Genomic DNA, 26,148 nt, shown 5'->3' with positions numbered 1-26,148 from the left:
ATAAGACCAGGTCTTATATTATTTTTTGTCCAAGAGACCATTAGGGTTCATTTTAAGGAAATCCTGTGTCTGTCAACTCTCAGCGTTAACAGTTACTAACGTGGTCTCTGAATGTTGCAAGAAACATGCAAAATAAATTTTGTTGAGCGGTAGGACTCATTCAGTTGGAGTAAAAGTATCTGAAATATTATGCAAAGGTTTATTTTCTGGCTACATTTCTTTTTCAGAGAAACACAATAACTATTTCGAAGTCATTGTGAATATTGAAGGGGAACATCAGGTTTCGTTCTTATAGTTATTGTGTTGCTACTTTGCACATATGGAAGGATTATGATAGTTCGGAATGTAATCAGTAAAAGTTTGTAGTGAATATTTGACAGGTTTATGCTAGTCGTTAGTTTGTTCTGATGTTTGGCCACCTGAAAGGAAAGTAATGCTACTACTTAACATTTAGTTACAGCCAATGAGTCACGAAATATAACAAGTGGATTTTAATATATTGTAACTGTCGATGCATATTCAAACTTTCATCAATTTTAATTTTATAAAATGAAGCATCAGTCGCAACAGTTGAAGTAAGACAGACCTTCAATATTATAAAATTTTCTTAGATTGAAATTTTTGATGCACTGATGAATTCAATTTACACCAGTAAGAGTTGTTTGAAGAGTCGTTTCTGAATTTCTATAAACCAAATTCTTGATTGATGACACACACTATTCCTTCATTACAGTTAACATTTATTTTTGGTATTCTAACAGTTCTTATATAATTCGTTAATATATTACAAATTCCTTATAATTCATTAATCAGTTTATTTATTCCAAATTTGCGTAAAAAATAGCAAAATGATTGGTAGGGGACGTTGGGGTACAGTAAGACACAAACAACTTAATCGTTTATAATTCATTTAGTATTCAAGTAATACACATAATCATGGAAATGCTATGAACGCACTAATATTTGTACTTTCATTTACACTTACAAATTGGCTCATTACGCGTATTCTATATAGACGTGCATAAACCTAAAAAAGTTGTTAAAGTCGTTTAGTCTCATACCCAATATATACCGGTAGTGCATTTACCAATAATAAATCTATCTAAGCTATAGATTTAAAATTCTAAGAAGTTTTAAAGCTATGTCGTTAAGTCTTAAATTTTATTAATTTCTTTTCTAAATGAACACAACTTCAAACAGGAAGAAGGACTTCTAGAACTATTCTCAAAAGAATTAGCCAATAATTCGTTTTAAAATAAAGAACCTTTTCTTATGATTTTGGGATGCAGTGAGGCATGTATCATCTCATATCTCTTGCTAGTTTGTCTCAATATATCCCATTCAAACTGGAAACGCTTGTTTTATATTACTCACAACGCAATTGAGAACTTGAAAACTAATGAAATGTGTTTATGATCAACTATCTTCTGCCATCGACCGTAGTGCATCTATCGTATAAAACAACGATGGTTCTCTCCATTATTTCTTGCTGACAGTTGCAATCTACAATTATAGATTATTTAAAAACTTCATGTGTCTCACTGTACTCCAATGTCTTATTGTACCATTTTCCCCCTATACATTATATTACAGTAATACTTAATAGTAACTCCTTATTGGTTCTTCTGTGACAACGTTGAAATAAATAACCGTTTACTGGACAGCTTGCTTATAGTATATTTACGTTGTGATCTAATTTTGCTTAAGAAATCCTTATGTAGACAGGATATTATATCGAAAAATCAAAACATTGATGAAAGCACCTAACATAGATAAGAATAAATTTATTGATGCCATTTAAAGACCATAATCCTGCAGTTTTCTTTAATTTGGTCACAAATAGAAATTAGGAGTTAGATTTCAGCTTCGATATTGCTATCTAAAAGAAAAACTCTAAATCTCGAAACAATATAATTAAGGTTACTAAACGATTAAATTTTGTTTATTACTCAAAATATGCATATTTTCAAAAATGTGTTGTGTTAATATCTTGTTCATACTATTAGAAACATGAAATGATGAATTTGCAGTTTTTCGTTAAGATATGTTATTTCAGTTGTGTATTTACTTAGCAAATAATGTAATGTGTCCGTTCTTATATAACTAAAGTTATTCACTTCATTGTAATGGTTCCTAGGAGAAATTACATAATAGCTATATTCCATAGCCAGTAGACTGATTTGTGGAATATACTGTATCTTTTCAACTTTACTCTTACGGCTAGGTAGGGTATACTTCCGTTTCTTTAAACTGTTTCAAAGGGAATCTATTTTATGGAGGATATACGTATTATGTATTTGTGTATGTCAATATATCATTGTCTACTGTTTTAAGTTGTTCCGATTCACTGCTACAATTACTATCATTTGATTTCAGTACTTAAATCAATTTAAATCGGAGCAGTGAATCGGAACATCGCATTGTATGAGCAATAAACTATTGTATAATTGTTTCGATAATTGTTAGAGATCACAAATACCCAATATCCAATTTCTACTACACATATGAATCAAACTTCATTTCCAGTTGTTTCCATTTTATTTCCACTAGCTATCATAATATTTCGTATACACTCTTGTGCTACTCCTACCAGTATCATTTACTAACAAATGATCCCTTTCTTACTATGGGCAATATTTTTCACCCTTTTTTCTATACCTATCTCATAGAATTCATCTAAATTTGAGGCCTCGCAAAAATTCGAATGTCTCGTATGGCCATTTTAAGGAAGCCCCTCCATACTTTTTTCTTTCATTCTAGGTCATACATCTAAAAATGATTAAACCTGGGTTTTTCGAGTTATGAACTCTTCTAATAATTGGAAAGCTTGTTCCTAAATTTACTTTTTTTTTTTTTTAAAAAAAAATCACTTTCTGTTTTTGTCTATTTTTGTTATACATATGTGTGTGTGTGTGTGTGCCTGACTATAATAACATTTAAACCTCATATAAGTCATGTTGAAATGAAAAAAGAAGTCATATCTTTTTCAAAGTCATTAAAACAATTTGATGTGTCATGTTATGTTATCAAGAAAGGAGAAAAATGTAAGAAAAATATTACTAAATATAAATATTGTATTTAATAATAAAGTATTCAGGTCATGCTATTTTAAGTATATAAATGTAGCCGTTGTTTTATTGTGTCACAACAATTTAATATGTCAAGAGAAAGGTGTAGTATAGCAAAAAACGCAGTAAAATATATCATAGTAGTGATTACAAATGTGCACATAGTATTTTTTGTAAAACAATAAAAAAATGAAATTCTGAAAAATAAATTAAAAAATATGCAACTTACAAAAAAGATGGAGGATCGTTTTAAAAGGTTGGTAGTCTGGGACCGAAGGGGTTAAAGTCGAATTCAAATCATAAACTTACTTGATTCAAATCCGAACATTCAGTCAAGAATAAATGTTACAATATTTGAAATTAAGTAGCTATTAACCAGAAGTCGATTAAATTTTAGGTCACAAGATGTTTTTCTTTAGTGTGTAACTATATTATACGTAAGTAATTATCTGTACGCATAACTTTATTATTATTATTATTATTATTATTATTATTATTATTATTATTATTATTATTATTATTATTATTGTAAACAAGTCATTGCTTCAAGATATTTTCATAACATTATTGCTTCTAAAATTACAAAGAATTTAATAAACTAAATTATTACTAATCATAATAGAACATGTATATTTCTTTCTAATTACCCCAGGCATTTGGAATATCTGGTTTCCGGATTGGTATTTTGATTACTCAAAATAAGAGATTAAAGGAATTAGTACAAAGAGATGGTCACTTAACAGCTATACCTCGTTTCATGGTTAAAGCATCACTGAACATTCTCAGAGACGAAGGTAATACAATATATAATGTTTCAATTGTGATGACACAATACAAAAAGTATAAAATTACTAATTTTGATAGTTAATTTTATTCTTCTTATAGGATGTCAAATGTTTCCTACTTGTTGATTAAATAATTTGATCAATTTGATGTAATACACCGTGGATACTTTTCTTTTGAAACCAATTTTCAACGTGTTATGAATTTCGTCCCAGCTATATCCTTGCCTAACCCACGATACTAATGATTGCAACCAGGATTTGTAATATTCTTGTCTCTTCCCTACGTAATATTTTTTGATTTCCGTTCAATTACTGCCTGAAATAATGTTTCTATTGTAACAGTATTACTGGCATCTTTTCTTTTTTAATTCCTATTAGGGCGATTACAAGTGTAGAGCCAAAACTACTTGCCCGATTTGAAAAAAATTAACACTAAAGATTGAAAACTAATCTCTTCCAGCAAATTAGCTCTGTTTATATTTTTATAGTATTTGGACTCATAACAAAGGTGGCTTATTGCAAGAGATTTTGTTACACACTGTATATGATATCATCATTTTAAGCACATCCGTAGTTGTTAGTGTATACTAACCTAGGAAATACCTTTCGAATAAGAATAATGGGAAACTCTCATAGCTCAATGAGCTAAGGTCCATCTATCAGTTGTATCTACTGGTGAAGGCTACATTGTAGCAAGTAGGAGTTGATGCTAGTGGTCTACTATTCCCTGCTTAATTGCATGCATGGAGAGTATGCTAGTGACCGTTCGGTCTCTTTAATGAACGGGTTCCGCCTATACTGCACCCCGCCCGTAGTTGCTCAATACTGGACCTAAATCCTCGTGCACGAAGTGCACCGTCAGGATTTGTCCCCTAAATTAGTGATGGGCACTATCGAATGAATACTATCGAATTATTCGATAGTTTTGTACTATCGAATGTATTCGATAGGCCCGACAGACTATCGAATGATTTTTTTTTCTTTGTAGAGGCAAACACTTGAGCTTAACTATCTGACAGGCTGCTTTCGTTCTCCAGACCAGACTATCGATAGTTTACCGTTAGGCGGCCCTGCTGCTTTGCTGTATGTTGAAAGGGAGAAACCAGAAGTGTTATTACCCCCTATTCCGGCCACGTGAATGAATGTTTCTGAACAGCAGCGAGTGAATTCCAGCCTGTTGAAATGTTTCGTACTATAGATAGTTATATTAAGACTTCAGGAGCCGTAGTGTCTTTCTATGAGGCCCTGAAGAAGGCTTAATATCACTACTAGCTTTTCGCTACCGAATGAATTTCAACCAATAGTAGACTGTTAAAAACTATCGAATGAATTTCAGCCAATGGCAGGCAACGGAGAATTGAGGAAAGAAGTGACTGCATACATATGCTCATTTTACAACGTTATCGTGTCACCAGAGGAGAGAGGGGGCGTATAATTCCACTTCAAGTTCCATTTCGAAGGGTATTGCACCCCGAAAAGAGATGCCCCGATCTAAGAGGACAGTTAATTTACCCTACGTGGACAACTGTCATCTAATCTCAGCAATTTTCAAGCGCGCACCAGTTATGATAAAGATAAAATATATGTAGTATATGGTGCGAAGAGGAAAATCTTGTGATTTTACTTACCGTAATTAAAATTTTGAAAATACTAATCTTTCTTCTTCTGGCAATATTATAATTTCATAATTGGACTGAAAATATTTATAGGTTCTTAACTTAATGATGTTTTTAAAATAGGTTTCTTAGGGAATTTAAAGTAGAAATGAAACCTAATTTAGTGCCCAACAGTTATGCCTCTAAGTGGATTTTTTTTTTTTTTTTTTTTTTTGCATAGTATTATGAGATAAGCGGAAGGTTGGTTAGCGCAAGGGACATTATGATACCAGTGGCTTGAGGACACTTTCTGACTGGCATACACAGTCATCATATTAGTATTCTTAGGCACTGGCGCAAATCCTGGGGGAATGAAGGGGACATGTCCCCCCAATAATTCGATTTGAAATGTGCTTTTTCGGGAGAAATGTGATGATTTTTGTCCGACTTCCTTCCAGTGTTGAAGACAACTCTGCTCCCCTGATCCTCTACAGCAGTGGTTCTCAAACTTTCCGATAACGCGGACCCCCTGTTCATTCGGAAAGTGAGCTGCGGACCCCCTTGCAATGCTAATTTGAAATTTCGCATGCTATTAAAATATACTAATTAGAATTATTAAAGAAAAATAATGCAATAGGTAATTTATTCTAAAGATACATGATTGTTTCCTAGTGAACGAAATTTCAGTTGAAAATACCGTAATTTTAAGACTGAAAATCAATTTTTTTAAAAGGAAATTTACTTGATAAACAACGTTCTCAAATCTGTGGGGTCACTAATGTGAGAAATGAAATTCTTTGTGTTTTTCCATAATTGCACTGAAATGTGGAATAATTTTTGTCACCACCAATCTTAGGTCTGATTCCATTATTAAGACGATTTCGCTTTAAAATTCTAATACTGCAAAGAGCAGGAAAGGTCTGCTTGCATAAATAAGTGGTAGGGAAAGGCATCAAATGTTGCAATACATTTTTAGACAACTCTTTGTACTGACAGCACACACACAAATCAATTTGAGTCATAAATTACTCGCAGTGGCGGATGTAGGAACATTTTGGGATAGGTTTTTTAGTTTCTTAAATACCAGAATTGGGAGAGGATTGATGTTTATAAGCATAGAAATGAATAACATTTACTTTTAAAAAAAAAATATGGAATTGGTGGTAGTGCTGGGAACTTTCCGCCACTTGAAGTACAACTGCTCTTGAAAAAGTGTCCTAACAAAGAAGAAATTTCTCTCACTTCAAGTAGTCCTATATAATGGTTGACTAGCCTCAGGGCAGAAATTTAGTAAAGTAGGAAAACATTTAAATTTACACACGTAAGTGTAATTTCTAATTGCTTTCTTTTTAGTAACTGCTTTAGTAACCGAAAAAATACTTCTTGCCTAACAGGTGTGAGTTCCATTTTATTACAACACATTTCAATTTTTAGGAGTCACAGACCCCCTGGCTAGATTCTGTATTGTTTTTCAACTTTATATCGTAAATATTTAAAACATAAATAGAAAACAAGGAATGATCGTAGCCCCCCCCCCCAATGTTGAAGACAGAGTTTCGCCAATATAGGCGAAGCATCATAAGCTATCTGAATAGACAAATATAAAAAAGGGGAAAAATAATGAAAATTAAAAAAATAGATATTCTTTATCGGGTTATGTCTACTCTACACACAAATACTGTTGCAGTCCCAACAATTAAGGAGATTGCAATTCTTATTTCAATTCTACCACGTGGCCCTGCGTGACGTAGTCGCTAACGCTCTCGCCATTGGTGCGAGCGGACCCCGGTTCGATTCTCGGTGGGGTTACTCGGTCGAAAAGATGTAACATCTTTTTTTGTTCAGCCATCCTGAGTGAGGTTTTTCCTGGTTTTCGTTAGTAAAGACTGCTTCAAAAAAAAAAAAAAAAAAAAAAAAATCGCCAAGCAATCTTTGCATTCTCGAAATGTATTTTTTGTTCCACTTTTACTGTTTGATATAATAGCATGAACATCATAAAATAATAAAAAAAAAATAAATAAAATAAACCAGAGATTGGGTTGAATAGTAGCTGAGGAATAAATCTGTTATAAACACTGCAAAGGAGAAACGAATTTCTTTAGTCGCCGACCTTTCATTCGAACGACGCGGTACCGCGCTTCTGCTTCTACTTGTAAACAACGCTCTTCCCTCCTTAACCGCCTTGTCAATCTGTGGACCTCTCCCTAGAGACTCCAGGGAGTCTAGTCCAGTGTACATTTGTCAGGCAGACTATCGAATGAATGTTTAGGTAGCAGAGAAGCACGTTAAGAACATGATATTTGAATGAATGAAAAAACTATCGGACTATCGAATAAAAACTATCGATAGTTCAAAACAACTATCGAATGATCATTCGATAGGAAAAAGTATTCGATAGTGCCCATCACTACCCCTAATCCTGACTCGCCTAAGCGATGTTACCCCCATTCTCTGAGGGAGTGGGATACGCCCACTGCGCGGCCAGAACGAAGTCCTGAGTGTCTACCAGTTAACCTACTGGTGGAGGCAGACTGCTAGCGAGTGTCTTACCATGCTGTGCAGGCATGACGCCCGAGCGTTATAAGTCAAGCTCACCTCCCGCCCATGCTCACCGTTACCCAGATTCCTGGGATTGGCTCCCGTGAGCTACCGAATCTCACGTTATGACCACAGCTCAGTAGAGTGCAATTCAAATCCGGGGCCCCAGGCAATGCCCGAGGAGGCTTGTTCAATCCTGGCCCTGCCTACCTCTAGTTCAACTGGCAACCGCCTTGTCGTGTAGAGGTATCACGCACACGTCGAGATACTCCCGTATCTCATCCCGGACCCAATGGTACGTGTTAAGTCACCATTTGAGTTTGGCGCCAACCCATATCCTGCAGAGTTTCCCCTCTTCCGCGGGATCAGAGCAGTTACCCAGATTCCTGGGATTGGCCCCTACCCCACCTCCAGTCCCCCGGTAGGCAGGAATCGGACACTCCCCTCCCGGTAGGGTCGTCCAAGCAATACGGGACTTCCTCTAATTACGGTAGAGGTACATCGTACATTACGAGAGCCAATGACTGATGTAGACAGTCTGCTCAAGGCAGACATTGTCATTTGAGAGCCGTGTCTCCCTTGGTAGACCCTCCCAAACAATATGGGGCTACCTATCTTTTACGTGTTTAGGTACCACCTACACGTTGTAGCTATTCTACTTGTCAGAAACCCAATTGTATGTGTAAACCACAATTAGAAGGGACACCCACACCCTTCCTCGGTAGGGTCGTTCGAACAATACGAAACTACCTCTTCTTACGGGAGAGGATAACCATACATTACCAGACCCAATGGCTGATGTAGACTCTCCCTTTAAAGACAATGGCCATTTGGGAGCGGCGGCTCCCCTGGTAGGGTCGTGGCTCCTGCACCCAGCATACTGGGAAAGCAAGTAGGAATGTACCGATATATTCATTTCGGCACCGGAGCATGAAGCTAATCCCACGGCCCTCTCTTGATGTCAGGAGGACCTGTGAAGACAGCGCCATCCACTTGATCACTAATTATAACAATACGGCAAAAATTAGTGCTGACGATATCGCATAGAAAGAAAATTTGTGCTGTGTATCTCATCATGAAAATTGGAGTATCAAATGTTCTCTTTGGTGATGCCACCATTAGAGTATTGTCGTATTTTTGTTTGGCTTTCTGCTAAAAGAACAAATTTTCTTTGTATGCGATATTGCCAACATTAATTTTTGGTGTATGTGTTATAGTTAGTGCTCATGTGAATGACATTATCTTTATGGAGATGCCCCGACACATCCAGACACTAAATCCTACAGTAAGACCACAACATGGAAGAATCAAATCCAAATCCGGGGGCTCCCTGGAAATCAGAAAAGGACTTGCTTCTGGAGTAGGTTATGGCTAAGGTGTCAAGTGCACTACTAGAACAAAAATCTCGTGAAAGTGGGACCAACCTCTCCTAAACATCTGCACGAAACTCCAGGGGATAACATAGTATAAAATTCTGTCTTTTTAGGGTAGAGCTACAATTGTAAAACGGGAATTTTGGACCTACCCAATCTTCACTACTTGGCAATCATTGATGATAGTGGACGATATCTTCTTTGTTTGAAGTTTGTTTCAGCCTGTAGGTGGTGTTGGGACATGTGTATAACCTTGCAAAATAATTAATACCATAGTATCACCTGAGAGGTACGTTCCAGCACAAACGAAAGCTCGTCAATGTTCCTATCCGGTTCTACTGAAAATTGCGTATTATATCCAGCTCCCATTTCTTATGCCTCATTGTTTCCTTGCCTTATCCTCAGAGAGATGAAAGTGGAAATGGCTTTATCAAATATTTTTTACAGGGTGTCAAGCTAACAGTTATTGCTCTTCGTATATTTTTTCCACCTAAGTTACATGTTCCGTCAATCTTGGTTAGGCTAGTAATCTGCATCTTCAACCATTACTGCAGTTTTAATTTCTCGGTATTTTTTCTGATTTATTGCAACTCGAATAGGTATTTAAAACAATTTGACTTGTCTTCATTATTGTTATTATTAATTATTATAGTGCGAGCGATCCAGGGTTAGATTCCCGGTGAGGGCACTCGGTTGAAAGGGTGTAACAACTTTTTCAGGTCTTCTACCCTAAATGAGGTTTTACCTGGGTTTTCTTCATTCACACCAGGCGAATGCTGCCTAACATACATGATGTTGCTCTTTCAACTCCCTCTCCGGATAGTGTGCTCACCGAAGGACGTCGTTTCTTATACGTAATAGGCTCAAAGCCATAGGTGCCGGTAATGCTCAGAACTACGTATTAGGGTGGTCCTTAATTTTCGATTTCCGAATTTCTTTGCTCCCAACCCATAAATTGGTTCCATGTCGGACCAAATTAATCTGTGAAAAAAATGGGCTCAATCGAAGAATATTTAACCGACCCCCAAGCGACCTAAACATCTGAATGCATTTACAATGTATAGTATACGGCAAAAGTTTGTAATAAACTCTTGTAACTTAAAAATGACTGAGGGAAAGGAATCATATCTGGGATACGGACAAAATCTCGCGGCCGAAACATCGCCGCCCAAAATCTCGCCGGCCAAAACCTCGCGGGACAAAATCTCGCCGGGCGAAAACCTCGCGTTGCCAAAACCTCGCCGCTCAAAACCTCGCCTGGCCAAAACCTCGCCGGCCAAAACCTCGCGGGACAAAATCTCGCCGGGCCAAAACCTCGCGTGGCCAAAACCTCGCCGCCCAAAACCTCGCGTGGCCAAAACCTCGCCGCCCAAAACCTAGCGGGACAAAATCTCGCCGGGCCAAAACCTCGCGTTGCCAAAACCTCACCACCCAAAACATCGCGTGGCCAAAACCTCGCTGCGAATGAAACTTTTCTTTAAAATTTACTCTATGAGTTTCTTAATATGCAATTCCACATTACAAATAATAATAATAATCAAAATAATAATAATAATAATAATAATAATAATAATAACAAGAAGAAGAAGAAGAAGAAGAAGAAACAAAACATCGTGTGCGTGGGCTTTCTCGGGTTATTCCCGTTTCCTCCCACTTTCTTTATTCGATCATTTCCTTTATCCTGGCCATCTACGTCTCCTTTAATCTACAGGACATAATCAAGGGACGTCGCAAAAACTCATATATTATTTCATACTTTCATAAATATTATTAGATTTTTGTTAAAATTTTAAGTTTTTGGATGTTCCAAAGTTCACGAAACTAACCCCGTTAGTTTTCATTACTTTCCTTATGCAGACTTTCTTTCCCTATAACCAGTTTAAAAACATCATCTCGCCTTACCTTCACATTGAAATCTTCTAATAATGAAATAGAATTTTCATATAGTATCGCGGGACTTGGTCAAATACCCGTGATACTTCTTCTGAAACAGCGTCTTGTATACCGACATCCTTATCATCTGTTGGAACATTTACATTTTGGTCAGGTGAGATTTTGGGTATGGCGATATTTTGGGGCGCGAGGTTTTGGCAAGGCGAGATTTTGGCTCGGCGAGATTTTGGCCCGCGAGGTTTTGGCCAGGCGGGGTTTTGGCCAGGCGGGGTTTTGGCCCGGCGAGACTTTGGGCCGCGAGGTTTTGGGCGGCGAGGTTTTGGCCAGGCGAGGTTTCGGCCCGGCGAGATTTTGGCCCGCGACGTTTTGGGCGGCGAGGTTTTGGCCAGGCGGAATTTTGGCCCGGCGAGACTTTGGGCCGCGAGGTTTTGGGCGGCGAGGTTTTGGCCAGGCGAGGTTTCGGCCCGGCGAGATTTTGGGCCGCGAGGTTTCGGGAGGCGAGGTTTTGGCCAGGCGACGTTTTGGTCCGCGAGGTTGTCGCCGCGAGGTTCTGGCCTCGAGGTTTTGTACCCAAACCTCATATCTTGGATAGAGGTTGTAGAAGTAGATCCATACCTGATACTGAGTAGTGACCGAGATGAGGCATATCTTTACGTCCACCATCTTGGATTCGGGCACAGAATTTTAAACCAGAAACTGCGACATTTGCATTCTTTGATGATGAAGTGCCACAACATTTGAAAGAAAAAATGGTTCTTAATATAAAAGGGAGTACAGAAGAATGTGATGCACAAAACCAAATAAAGCGATACTCTATAAATAGTTCAGAAGTCAACAGCTTCAGAGAAAAGAATTCTCAGACTTCGTTTCCGCAGATTCGAAGACATGTTTCTCAAGATTTTCGATAAATACACATTTTTTGCAAACATGCCCATCTACTTGGAAAGAAGATGTGAACTTTCAACGTGGGTTGAATATATTGAAAAACATTGTGGTGGTGAATGATGTTGCAGAGAGAGGTGTGAAACTGGTACAAGAATACGGGAACATTTTAACAAAGAACGAAAAAGAGAAACAATACATATTGCAGGTAGTCAGTGAATACAGAAAAAAGTATCCAGATGCTACAAAAATTGACTTAATGATGCAGTGAAATTTGGCTAGTTATCCACAGCCTTCAGCTTTCTTTTATCATTTTAAACATTCATTATATTATTTATGTAATTTCATTTCATATAAATAATTTCAATATAGGCTGGTGTGTATTTCGATGGGATGTAATTATATAACAACATATATGTAATAGTTTATTAATATTTCAGTAACCTATAAAGAAAAAAAAACAATATTGAAAGATAATAAACTATTATTTCAAAGCTAAAAAGACTTCATTGACCAGAGATAAGTTGAAAATATAGGAAGACATGTTTTTATAATGAAAGGTTACCCAAAAACGATGTCACAAAACATTATTTCCATTTAAAATTTTGGGTCCGAATACAAAATTGCGGACTTCAAAATGGCCGCCATCATGCTATTTCTCAGGGTCAGATGTGGATTACTCCCAATGCTGTATCCAAGATTTCGTCCCTTTCCCTCCAGCCGCTTTAAAGTAAGAAGGGTTTATCTCAGACTTTTCCTATATATTAACATATTGGATATGCATTCAAAGTTTAGGTCGCTTGGGGTCGGTTAAATATTCTTCGATTGAGCCCATTTTTTCATGGATAAATTGGGTCCGACATGGAACCAATTTAGGGGTTGGGAGCAAAGAAATTCGAAAAAAAAATTCACCGTGTAATTAAGGACCACCCTACTACGTATAAATAAGTAAATAAATGATCGCGCAACTTCAAACGTAAATGTTAAAAGAAAATTAAGAAAAAAGGAACATAGCCAGTGTCATATACAAGCCACTTCTGGAAATTTCATATACATTTCAAAAATAGGATGTTGCTAATGATTCTTTTATAAGTCGAATAGTGAACATAACAAACCACAAATTTATTGTAGTTTTTAATTCTCGAATACTAAGTCAATGAAGTCAATTCGTTCCCATAAGTTCTTTTCTTCCGCTAACATTGTACCAAATAATCAAAGATACGTAATTGTCTAATTAGTCGCTGAATCAGTGTTGCCAACAACGTTAACAATAACGTCACTAAACGTACTGCGAAAAGTTCTTTATAAAACTTAATCGTAATGGAAATAATGCTAGTTTATTCGCTATACACTTCCAAAGTCGCTAAATCTCTAGTTTAACAATAGTAAACGAAACAAATCTTGTCTCTAAAATATATTGTCAAATCGCTAGATTTAGCGATAAAATCTCTAAATTGGCAACACTACACTGAATGACTTGGCTACATATCTTTGAATTCAATATCAACGACACGATTGTAAATGTTAATCAAAGGATACAATTGTCTTGAATGTTCTTATTGTTAAAACATGCATATTTATACTTTACATGCTCGTATTTTCTTTACTTTTAGCGTGGCTTTACGGCACCTACATTCCCTGTGTACGCCGTCAGTTAAGAGAAGCTGTGGAGACCGTGCGTACAGCTTTAGAACCGTACGGAGTACATCTGAAGCCATCTTCAGCAGGTTTTTTCGTCTGGGCTGATTTTGGTAACATCATGTTACCAAGGAATTCAACATGTGAAACATGTAAGTACTAGTTCACTGTATATTAGTGTTAACGTCACCATTTTAATAAATAATTTATTAACGGAAGAAGAAAAAAACAGACAAATGCTAAGGCAAATTAATCCTTAATAAGGTTGTTATAAGAAATAGTATGATTATTTTCAAATGTAGAGCCATCGACAAAACAAAATAGCATTTTTATATACAAAATGCGTATATACGAGGTGCATGTGAAAAGAGGGAGAACTTTTTTTAAACTCGGAACTGAAAACAATGATGAAACTACACTGAGAACAAATCGTCATCCAGACAGGGTATATTGTACAAATATACAGAATCCTTATATTTACTACGGCAATCAGTACGGAGCATACGTTATCCATATGCTATATACTTTTCCCGCTTAAATGTTATATCGTGCCGTCGCAGGATGTATGACATCTAACAGTCTTCCGTATATTACATATATATACGTATGTTAATTACGTAAGCTATAATATGTTACATACGTCATAATAATAATAATAATAATAATATGTTACATACGTCTATCTGTGTGTAAGATTCTGTTCGCCTATATTCTTTCGTTTGTACGGGAAGTACAATTATCCAGAACACTTGTACGGAAAGTGTATATAAAATATACTTTTTCAGTTATACGTCTGCTGTACGTTAAGTCCAAAAACTACAGAACTTACATATGTAACCTACGTTTTTACGAACAATACATACGTTTTTCTCAATGTATACGTACATGGAAGCATGCCTTAATAGTCTGTGTCTACGACAGAAGTATACATCTCAGTACGAAATTGCATACATGCGAATAATAGTAAGTAGAAATGATTGCCGTCATAGAGAACTCCGCCGTATGTGAGGTGAGGTGTGCAATAGATTTCTCAACGTAAAAGAATAGAATGCAGGTGATATCCGTCGAGAATGCAGCTGATGTATAATCACCGGGGAAGAGGAATGTTACAGTCTGGAGTTCTCTTGATAAACGCGTACCCACACACAACTGTATATAGTGTTGAGACAATTCAAAAATTTCGATGGAAACTTTTAAATCACCCAGTATGTACTATCTAGGGATGGGCAAAACAGGTTTTTATATAAACCGAAAACCGGTTTCTATAAAAACCGAAACCCGAAAAACTGACTTCGGTTTTCTCCAAAACCGGTTCGGTTTTTCACCGAAACTGGTTTCGGTGAAAACTTTTCGAAAACACATAAAACTATTTGTGTGGAAATGGATTCGGTTTCCGGAGAACAACGAAACACCATTCTAGTCAGAAATAGAACAAATTTTGGAAAAAAACCGGAATCGGTTTTGAAGAAAACCGAAACCGCACCAGGTAAAAAACCGAACCGGTTTTGGAGAAAATCGATAACCGGTTTCGGTGAAAACCGAAACCGCTTTTTGAAAATTTTCAGAAACCGGTTTCGGTTTTTCTAAAAACCGAAAACCGAAAAACCGGTTTTTGTGCCCACCACTAGTACTATCGTACTTGCCCGTAGTGATTTCTTTTCTTACTTCACCCCCCCCCCAAAAAAAATGCTTGTTCAGTAACGTTTCAATGACACTATAGTTCTTAAGACATCAATTCTCGACTGACTGAAGTTTCAAGTGGCAGATTTCTATACTGAGGGCCTACAAAAGCTTATACCACGTTACCAAAATGGTAGGAGCTTCCTGGCAACTATGTAGAAAAGTAGCCAAGGTAGGTACTTATAGAATCAACAATAAAATTCTACTCTTTCTCAACATTCACCTTGTAAAATATACATTTACGTGGGATGATCAATAAATTTATGTCTTTGCAGAAAGAAAGTGGAGCTACACTGATTGACATATGTTATTTGTTCCTTTCCAAATAGACTTTTAAATTCTATTTTCAAAATTTATTTTGTAGAAAGTATCACACTATGGCAGGAGGAAAAACATAGACTGAAAGTATTTGAGAACAAGATCCTGAGACTGATATTCGGATCCAAGAGGAATGGGAATGGGAAATGGCGGAAACTTCATAACGAGGAACTGCATAATACCGTTCCGTTCCGTTTCCATTTATACAGTTTACCAAACATTGTTAGGATAATCAAATCTAGGAGGCTCAGGTGGGCAGGTCATATAGCTGGAATGAAAGAAAGTAGGGATGTTTTCAAAGTTTTAACTGAAAATCGAAACGGGAAACGACCATTAGGAAGACCCAGGCTTAGATGGGAGGGCAATATTAAGATGGATCTAACAGAAATAGGAATACAAAGTAGAAACTGGGTCCAGTTAGCTAAGGATAGAAGTCAATGGAGAACTTTCGTGAACGCAGCATTGAACCTCTGGCTTTCATAGGGCATAGAGTTACTTAGTTATAACAGGGGTGCCCACAAGGGGGGGGGCTATGACGCAAACTGCGGCATTGAAATATTTGGGGGGATAAAAATCTATATAAATATGTTTGAGGGGGTGTAAAAATTAATCGAAAATATTTTTTTTTCATGGAAGAACACCTATGGATAGACAATTGGGGGGGGTGCGTCATGGACATAAGGGGGGGGGGCACTACTGGTTATAAAGTGTTACATCGTCTGTAAAATCAAATGTTCGACAGTGGAACTGACCTCAACATCTCAAGGAAAACGTTTTTGTTTCAGGAACTGTATCTTACATTTCACCTACTGTTTCTTAATCTCTTTTCCATTTCAGATTTGTTCAATACATTGAAAGAATATGGGGTTATCTTGAACAAAGGCTCTGAATTTTGGGCAGAATATGGATGGTTCCGTATGGTCATTTCTACAGAGACTCACGTGCTCAAAGAAGGTAAAGTAAATATATAGTAACAGTAATGAAAAAAGTTTCAGAAGTGTTGTTGTTCTTAGGATAGCTCGGCCGATTCTACTAATCTCGAACAAATTTTCCATATTGATGAGGTTCAGGCCTGGAAAGTTTTTTTTTATTATTTCACTTTGACGGTAAAACTTAGGGAAGGGAGAGGAGAGGGGAAGATATATGAAAATAAATAAAGTTAATAACTCTTGAACCATCCGACTAATCCCGATCAAATTTTCAACATAAATGAGGTTCGGGCTTGGGATAGTTTTTATTATTTCACTTTGACAGTGCAACTTAGGGGAGATGCAGAGCGGGGAGATATTTAAAAAAATGATCTAAAATGACTGATATTAGTGTTGAATCCATAGTTTCTGGGATCGCTGAGATGTACAGTGACACTTAAAATGCTGTTTAAATCCAAATTCAGCCCTCATTGTCCTTTATGTCCTAAATTATACGTATTCTCCGCGTACGAAGAACGAGCAATCTGCTAGTAGTAATATAACAGAACTGTAACTGGTGGAGTATATACAGCGTTGTTCAAGTACAAGCTAATTTTATTTCACTTGTGAAACTACTATAGATTTCCATACTATGCGAACTCGATACTGATACAGGAAGTGATATAAGAGAGTGATAAGTCAAAGCAGAAACTTATTCTTAATATATATTAAAAGAAAAAAACATTAATGTCTCTTACCGTTCATAGTTGTGATGATCAATATTAAAGCCATAAGTGTAGTGGATTCCTTTTCAACGCTATAATAGTATTTTAATTTTACTTCCGTGTCAAGGTTCTATTTAAGCCGTCCGGCTGTCCACAACCTGAATTCCATGTTCTGAAGGAAGACAAAATTACTTCGAGAAAGTCATGAATTGAAAGTCGCCAAGTGTTCCAGATAAGTGCTGTGTAAACTTATACCTATCCAAAATTCATCGTTTGTCTTTCCCACCCTCTCACATTAAAATCTGTTTCCAATTGAAAAGAACCAAAAAGCAACCTAGGTCACAAACCCAAATTCTTGATTTTACTTTTGTTACGTCGAGATACAAGAACTAACGAGACCATAATATACATGGCGGAGAGCTAGTTGTACTTTTCAATCCCTATTCATTGTTATGCTGCACAATTATTGTGCCAATGAACCCGAATCAAGAAACTGCTTCTTGATATCTAATATGGTCAATTGGGGCAATACCGACACCCTAAGGACATTAACGCTACTACAAGATTGTAATGAATTATTAAAGAAACGAATTATAGCCGATGATTAACTATATAATTTCAGCTAGTTGACAGATACAATACATGTTACACAAAAACAATGTGTGGCTGTGGAGGCACAATTGAAATGAACGATGAAGAAGTGTCGAACTTCCCCAACTCTATGGGGAAGACAGCAGGTTGTTGGGATAATATCGACATAAACATTAAAACCTTACCTACTATTATAGTGTCACTAATAATTCCGCAACGCACATTACTGTTCGTAAAGTAGTTCATGGACTTTAAACAAAACGGGAATCTATAAGTTTAGGAATGTAGAATAGCTTTATTTACAACTCGAAAAATATTTAAAAATGTCACTGAGTTACAAATGAGGGAAAGAATAATCACAAAATTTGTTCAGTTACAAGAAATATATGAAACAATAATTTCTTTTAAAAAATTATGTACTAAATGTGAGCTAGTGCAGAGAGCAGAAAAATTCTGTACTTCATGATAAAGTATTTGTTAATTTATGTTAATCATATGTTACCAAAAGTGTGTTTATAGATTAAAATATTAGTGTTAACTACATATACAGGAAAGACTAAACATTGCACTCATATTTGTCTGAGATTTAACATTATTGACACACAAAGAAGGGATCGTCTGGATGAAGAACACAGTCCTCGTTAAACCGATGAAAATATTATGTACATTGAATTCAATCAGCGAAATTGTTTTTGCCGTAAACTAACCTCGGCAGATAGCACAATAATTTTCTTTTTGAGTTTTCTCATTTTTGTCACTGTGTTTTGCAACATTTTTATGTCTGTACATTCTTTTATGTGTCACTACCTTTTGATTTTTCTACCTTACTATTTTTCTGTGCAGATGTTAAAAGTTTCACACTATTGTCTTCCGTTTTACAGTACCACATCTCATTTTCTACGATGAACTCATACCCGTCTAATATAACTAACTTTTCTTCTAGTGCGTGTTCATCTTCTTCAGTAAGTTTCAAACTGTTTTTTGCAGTTAACTTTCAATAACCTGTCACGTAATGTATCGAGGGACATGAAAAGTTCTTGAAGTGGTAGCAAGTAGCATTGCATTCTTTACGGCCTCTATGGCTACTGTTATTTTGTTGAAATTCCAGGAGCATCTCATGCAATGGAAAAAGAACGCAGATATTTTATTTTCTATATGCTAATACTAATGTAGTATTTTTGATATATAGTTATTAAAAATCACAACGAAAAGGGGAAAAAAGCATCTGCCGAAAGTGCCCGAAATGTGCGTGTCGAAAATATCCCGAATGTATATGTTGCACTTAACTATATTTTTTTGCACTGATGAACCAAGTACTTGTGATTGCACAACTTTCAACGTATTTTGTCCACCATGAGTGCTGAACAATACAACTTTTACTTCTAAAGAAGACCTTAACTAAACATACTCAAATTTTACAGTGACCCTTCACTTCTCACGTATCTCTCACACCTTACCTCATAAACTTAGCTTTTCTAGTCAAATTATTCTACTCATTTTAAAACTTTTACAGATATACATTCCATATGCCCCATAGTTTCACTTAGTACTGATTACGCCAACTCCTTCACTTTCAGGTAGAATTGACAGCGCTTTAATCTTAGAAGTGTCGGTATTCCCCAACTGTCGGTCATCCCCTGAATGACTATACCATTTTTTTTTTTTTACTATGGCGATCCGTGTTTTTATCATTGTCCTTAGAGGTGTGACATACTTATCCTAAGAAAATGTGATGTTAGAACCTACCGTAAGCATTTACGCCGATTCCAAGAGTTTCAATATTCGCGCGCTACCCTATATTGTTTTTCGCGCGGTACCCTAGCCAGCTGTTTGAAGTTGGTCATGTAAAATGTACAGAAAAATTTGGGCAAGAGAACAGAACCTACCCAACCCCTGCGGGGCTTATAACCTGTTTCTAATATTGCTACTACTACTACTACTACTACTACTACTACTACTACTACTACTACTACTACTACTACTACTACTACTATTACTATTATTATTATTATTTCTACTGCTACTACTACTACTACTATTATTATTATTACTTCTACTACCAATATTACTACTAGTATCAAATACTACTACTACTTTTACTATGGGTCCGTGTAGTAAAACTACAACCTTATTTTAATCAAAAAATTATGAAAATTTAAAAAATAATCGGTAAATCACTTTTTGGAGTAATATTAAAAAAAAGTGTTATGAAAGTTTAAAAAAAATCTTGGCCACAGTTTGAACTCACGCCGAAAACGATCTTTATTACTAGGATGTTGCGCTAGCACGCTCGGCTACGAGAACCGACAGACGTTGATCTTTACTTTCCGCTATATATAGGTCATGGCTCTTGATCTATCTGTATCTGCCAATAAGATCAGAGGATATCTGAAACTCTTGAGATCCGAGAAAATGCCTACCGCAACACTTAAAAATTGTGCGTGCTATTAATAAGTATGTGTGTATTTTACACGTTTCGTGTCTAAACATGCTCCCCATGTCTATAACCAGTTCAATATTGTTCATAATAAAGATGTGTGTACATTTTGCAAGATTCAGTAGACAGTGAACAAGTAATAATTTACTATTATTATTAATTCGCTTTAAGAAATATTAATATGTTCCAAAACTTCTATCGTATACTGTTTTGTCGTACGAGTTTCAGCTTTGAAACGAGAGGTTAAAGTAATTCACGATCAACTTTACGGATCCTAATAATGTTCGTGCTGAGTTTGCAAAGGAAACAAATCAAAAATAGGTTCTGTCTTTTGAGTTCTCAGATATGAAAATGATCCATTAAAATAATACTAAAACGAAATACAAAATCATGAAAGGCTAAGGAAAAGAAGAATTATCATTACTAAATATGATACTATGCAAATACATGTAGCTTCATAGACTCCGATTGCACCGTTATATACTATAGTTGGTAGTGCTGGGTCCCCTGGTTGATTCCTGCCGTGCCCGTGAATATTGTGCAACATTATGAATGTGAAATATTACATAGTTCACACACGGCATGTGTCAAGATGATCACAAGTCTCTTTCTTTCTTCCTAGTCGTTCCTTGAATAATATGTTCACCTACTGCTCTCATATGTAATGCTTAGAAATTTTATTTACCTTGAATTACAAACTTCTTTGTGAATCATGCATAAAATAGGATGGTCCTTACTTATGTGGAGAAAAATAATAAATTTTGGAATTTCTTTTGATATGTTCCTCTAAATTGTTCCATATGGAATCGTGGTAAGCCATAAAAGTACCTCCATGGGATAATATTAATGGGTACCGTAGAAGAGCTATAATTTTGAATGCTTTAATGGTATACAGTATAAGTCTAAATAAATAAATAACTAAAATCTGGAATATATTCTTGTCATTTTATTTAAAACAGCTGAAGGGAATGACATCGTATCTTGAATAAAATTACTCTTAATACATCTGTACTTCATTTTGTGTAGTACCATTATCGCCACCATCTTAAAGTACACTCATGTCCAAAATGATTGTCGCATATCTATAGCTGTCTTCTTGTAAGAATATAATTAGATAATGATTTTGCAGGATACTTTTAATACTGATACTATGTGTATAATCGGGACATGTATATTTGTGGCAAATTTCAGAGGAATAGAATTATAAATATGAAAATTAGAGTGAGTAAAACAAAATTTGGCTAAATGGACAAGAAAGTTTTATTTTTGTTTTATTGTTCTTAATTACTGCTCTTTTGACATGAAATTTGCCACATACATGTCTTTGCCAATTATACACGTACTAACATTGTAAGAAATACCGGGCGAATTCGTTATCAAATTATATTCCTACAATAACATATTTATAGACATGCGACAATAATTTTGGAAATGAGTGTACATCATCTTGGATTCACGTAATGTAACAATTTCAAATCCAAGGAAGGTGAAGCGACGTATAGTTTTTTAAGACAACTTTCCACCACAAAGATAAATCTATTATTTTCAAGATATTTTTAATCATGTGAGAATTAACACGCTCTGTATTAACGAAACGCTCTGTTATTTTACATTTAGTTTCAGATACTGGTTTTGTGAGCATTTTGAAAGTCCTTTTTTCTTTCTACCTAAATGTCTTCCCTAAAATTGTTATAAAATTGAAATCTTTGTTTCGTTATAGACTACAAATAAGAATATATGATGGGCCAAGTATGAAAAGGCGCCAAATCCATTTTTTTTTTTTACCGAAATTGAGTTATATATCGCTTGTTATATGTTTGATCTAAAGGAATTTCATACAAACAGAATTTTGCTTAAAAGCTTAATATTTCATACTAAAAAACTAGTTCAAATGTTGAACTTTGTACACATGTATATGGAACTTCACTGCATGTTTTGCGAGATTACTCAAAACTAAGCGAAATGGATGTGGCGGATTTTGATACTAGGCTCCTCATATAAAGATGTTCGTTTAACGTTTCATGCAAGAGTGAAAAATTACAAGTAACATTGAATACATTGATATATTCCTTATATTGTAGTTTTATGATAAGGTTCCCATTTTGTTTTGCTACACAATTTACTTTTTAAAAAATCACACACATGAATAGATTGTCTATGGAACTAAATTATTTACAAAAGAAATTGTTATTGTTTCTCATTTTTTCAATGAGAACATTATTGTATTTTTCTATTAATTTCGAAACCTTTCAGTTGTATCGTTTGTTGTTCAGTTGTAAATTCAGAATTTAATTGATGAAAATTGAGGTTCGCTGAAAGAAATATCTTGGAATATATATACTACTATGCTGTACTATATGCTATGCTAATTTGAAAACTCTATATTAAATAATTCACCATGTATTTCCCATAGTTGCTCACACCTTTTCTAAAATTTCAGATTCCTCAACGGTGAATGGAATGTTTGGACACGTGAACTTGAACCACAAAAGAAACTTTTCGAAATTCTGTTCCTTCTTACTTCATTAAACGAAAATTGTTTATAAAGAATAAATTATATATTTTTTCAGACAATAGATTTCTTTTCCCTCCAGCTTGTATAATGAATTATTTCAAACAAATGAAAGAATATGTATTGAAGAAGCTTGGTACCTAAGAATACATTATTAAGTTCTAATAATCCACTGTAATGCTCTCTTCGATGCCCCGTTTCTACAAATTTTAAAACAATTTTAACACTTCACTTCTTCCTTCGAAAATATTGTTGTTTATAAGTGTATCGAAAATTCCTGAAATATAGTTATTGCGACCTATTTTTACACCATTACTTCGATACAACCATTTTCCAAAAGTAAAACGACAAAAGATACGTGTCAAAATGTTGACATCTATGACCATCAAATTACTCGGACACGATAAAAACTAACGTCCATGCAAGACAAAGCAGTGAATCGAGTACAACTGTAACAGTACTTGTGCTGTTATACTATTCACAGTTTTGTGTGTATACGTTTGCAATCATTCAATATATTGGCTGCTTCCGATATGATTTGTAAATTAAATATTCAAATTGCCAAAATTAGAGCGATATATCATGACAACACTTCCAACGAAACATTAGAAATGTTAGGGGATCTTTTTTGGTGGCCACATCATCTCCAAAAATTTGTGTCCCTCCCGTTCTCCGGACTTAACATCACCTGACTTTTTCTTACGAGGTTACCTAAAAAATATGGCGTACAAGAATAACCCCAGGACCATTGAGGAATTGAAGACGAACATTGAAACAATAATTCAATCAATCACCAGGAACACTCTTAAAAAAATGTCCAGAAACATGGTGAAGCGTGTAAATTAGTATTTACAAGAACGCAGCAGCCACTTCGAGCATTTGCAGTAAAAGACCCTTCTCTTTCCACGAGACTTCCAGGATTGCTAGCTGTAGATGAGTAATTTTTTATAGCAAATTTTTGCATAAAAACTCGTCAAGTATGTGCAAATTCTCATTGCTTATCATTAATTAACCTAAAACATAACCTGTTGCAGTAATTTTACGATAACAGTGTTGGCAGGGACCGCGTTTTTGCCAAAAAATACCCATTTTACGGACTTGCATTAAATAACCTTTTTACATAACAACACTGCATCAACTTTGTCACATTTTTCGCACCAATGAATAACTGTTGATGCATATTGCACATATACACAGGGATTTACCCGCAGGAATCAGTTTTCTGCATCTGAATATTGATTTTCTTTATTTTTTTCATTTTTAAATTTTACTTTCAGTACTTTATTTCGACACAAAAACGTCACAAATTTCCACATTTATCATGATCTCGAAAATATCTGCATAGAACACACTTACATTTGTTTCAAGTCTAAGTCTTTATCGTACTTGGTTCAAAAGATATACGCAACCGTCAACGAAACTTAATCGTGTTTTTAAGGGCTTTCTAAGAACGAATAAGGGCTAATAACAAATAAATCATGTTTTTTATGGATTCCTCAAAAAGGATTCGTGTTTTTTTTAAATATTACATTGTTCACACAAATTATTACGGGGAAAATAACCAAATTTGTCTATTTACTAGAAATGCGTGAAGAACTCCATCCAATTCCGCGAAAAATCACCAAGTTCGTCTGCCGGAAATCTAGACAGGAAAATGGAATCAATGGTGGACTAATACTACTAAGGAGACGATACGACAAGAAACTGTTGCCATCACACCTGAAATAATTCTCCACGTAATGAACGATCAGTGAGACAAGAAACATCAGTGTATCGATATAATTGAAGGCACGACTTAAATTATATTTTGTTTAAATCACGCTGATTTAAAACGGAATTCTATATATTTTTAAAAACTGCCTATCTTCTTTTGGTTTAAATTTGTTAGCTTACCAAAAAGGGAGTTATATGATTTGCATCCTATGTAATATATTTTCTAATATATTAATTAGTTCATTATCATTTTCAGGGTTAAATCGTATGGTCTCTGCACTGGAATATATACAAGAAATACAAAGACAGTTTATGCAAGGATACGATGTGACATCACACCTTGGTTACAGTGGTTCTGGGATTGAATCATCAGTTCAGCTAATGAGCACTAAAGGCGTTGGGATAATTCCTTTGGTCACATATCCTATCGAAAATTCCAACCAACATACTCATTCTGAATATCCTCATGTCATACCACCTGCTATGTATGTGGAGGATGTCCAGCACATACCTAATTACTATAAACCAATTTATGAAAACAATTTTGTTCCACCGCCAGGAACTATTAAATCTCCTCCGACGAGTACGAGATTTTCTCATTTGTCTCCGTTTTCTCCTCCATGGGGAGATGGGTTCTTCTCAAAGCATTCAATTTAATAGCACTTGCAGAACTTTACTTCTTTTAATGTTGTCTAAACCAATATTTGCTATCACGTATATTATTTATCAAGGGTCTACATTTTCTAGCTTTCTTGAAATATGGTAAAATTTTCAATTTCATTGTATCATAGTATTATATTTTACTGGTATTTCGAATTGATCTTTGATCTCTTGTTAAACATATAGTCTTGTTCAAAAGATCTTGGCTACCCACCTTGCTTTTAGATATCTATGTTCTGGCAAACGTAGGAAATTCTAATACTTTGGCTCTAAATAAATATCTCAAATGGCCCAAAAAATCACCATTGTCTGGTATAATTCCAACTAAATTCTGGGTACAGTGTTTTTTTCAAATATATGTGAATTTTGAGGGTTGTTTTTGGACAAGACTGTATTTTCAGTATCATGTTTCTTCAATTTTCGATCTTTCCTCGATGGTCCAGTGGCGCCGGTGGGCTGTAGTCTAGTGGTCAAAAATATTTGACAGAAAAAATTGATGGTAATGAGGTGTCAAAGAAATGTACTGAAATGTTACATTGCATTCTTATATACTTGTAGTGTGGAAACAAAACTGAGACCTTCGACTTATAAATACATTAATTTTTAAGTTTCTAAATAATTTTATATACGATTCTATTAAGAAACTCTTTTCTGGAAATAAACTCTAGTAGTGATGTAGTTTTATCTTTATTTTGTTTTAGCTACTTTTGATTTATTCAGAGTAGAATATTCATATTTTTATATTTCCTAATATTGAAAATTCCAACCAATAATTAAATCAGAAAAGGCAGGGTGATTAGAACAAAGGAGTCGAATTTTCTGCGTGTTTTAT

General features: G+C 35.3%; 1 protein-coding gene across 1 annotated transcript in view; it reads left to right on the top strand.

Annotated features, from left to right (window-relative positions):
- LOC145670024 (1-aminocyclopropane-1-carboxylate synthase-like protein 1) overlaps positions 1-25,313 on the top strand; it is a 41,746-nt gene extending 16,433 nt beyond the window's left edge. Inside the window, exons 6-9 of the mRNA XM_081738367.1 lie at positions 3,721-3,862; positions 13,748-13,924; positions 16,608-16,724; positions 24,913-25,313. Coding sequence (XP_081594493.1) covers positions 3,721-3,862; positions 13,748-13,924; positions 16,608-16,724; positions 24,913-25,313 — 837 coding nt within the window. The remainder of the gene's footprint in view (positions 1-3,720; positions 3,863-13,747; positions 13,925-16,607; positions 16,725-24,912) is intronic.
- The last annotated feature ends 835 nt before the right edge of the window (positions 25,314-26,148 follow it).

The sequence above is a fragment of the Thermobia domestica genome, chromosome 14, assembly GCF_964235325.1.
Source record: "Thermobia domestica chromosome 14, izTheDome1.hap1.1, whole genome shotgun sequence".
Taxonomy (NCBI): domain Eukaryota; kingdom Metazoa; phylum Arthropoda; class Insecta; order Zygentoma; family Lepismatidae; genus Thermobia; species Thermobia domestica.
The sequence above is the reverse complement of the archived record's forward strand: the minus strand, read 5'-3'. Positions and strand labels throughout refer to the sequence as shown.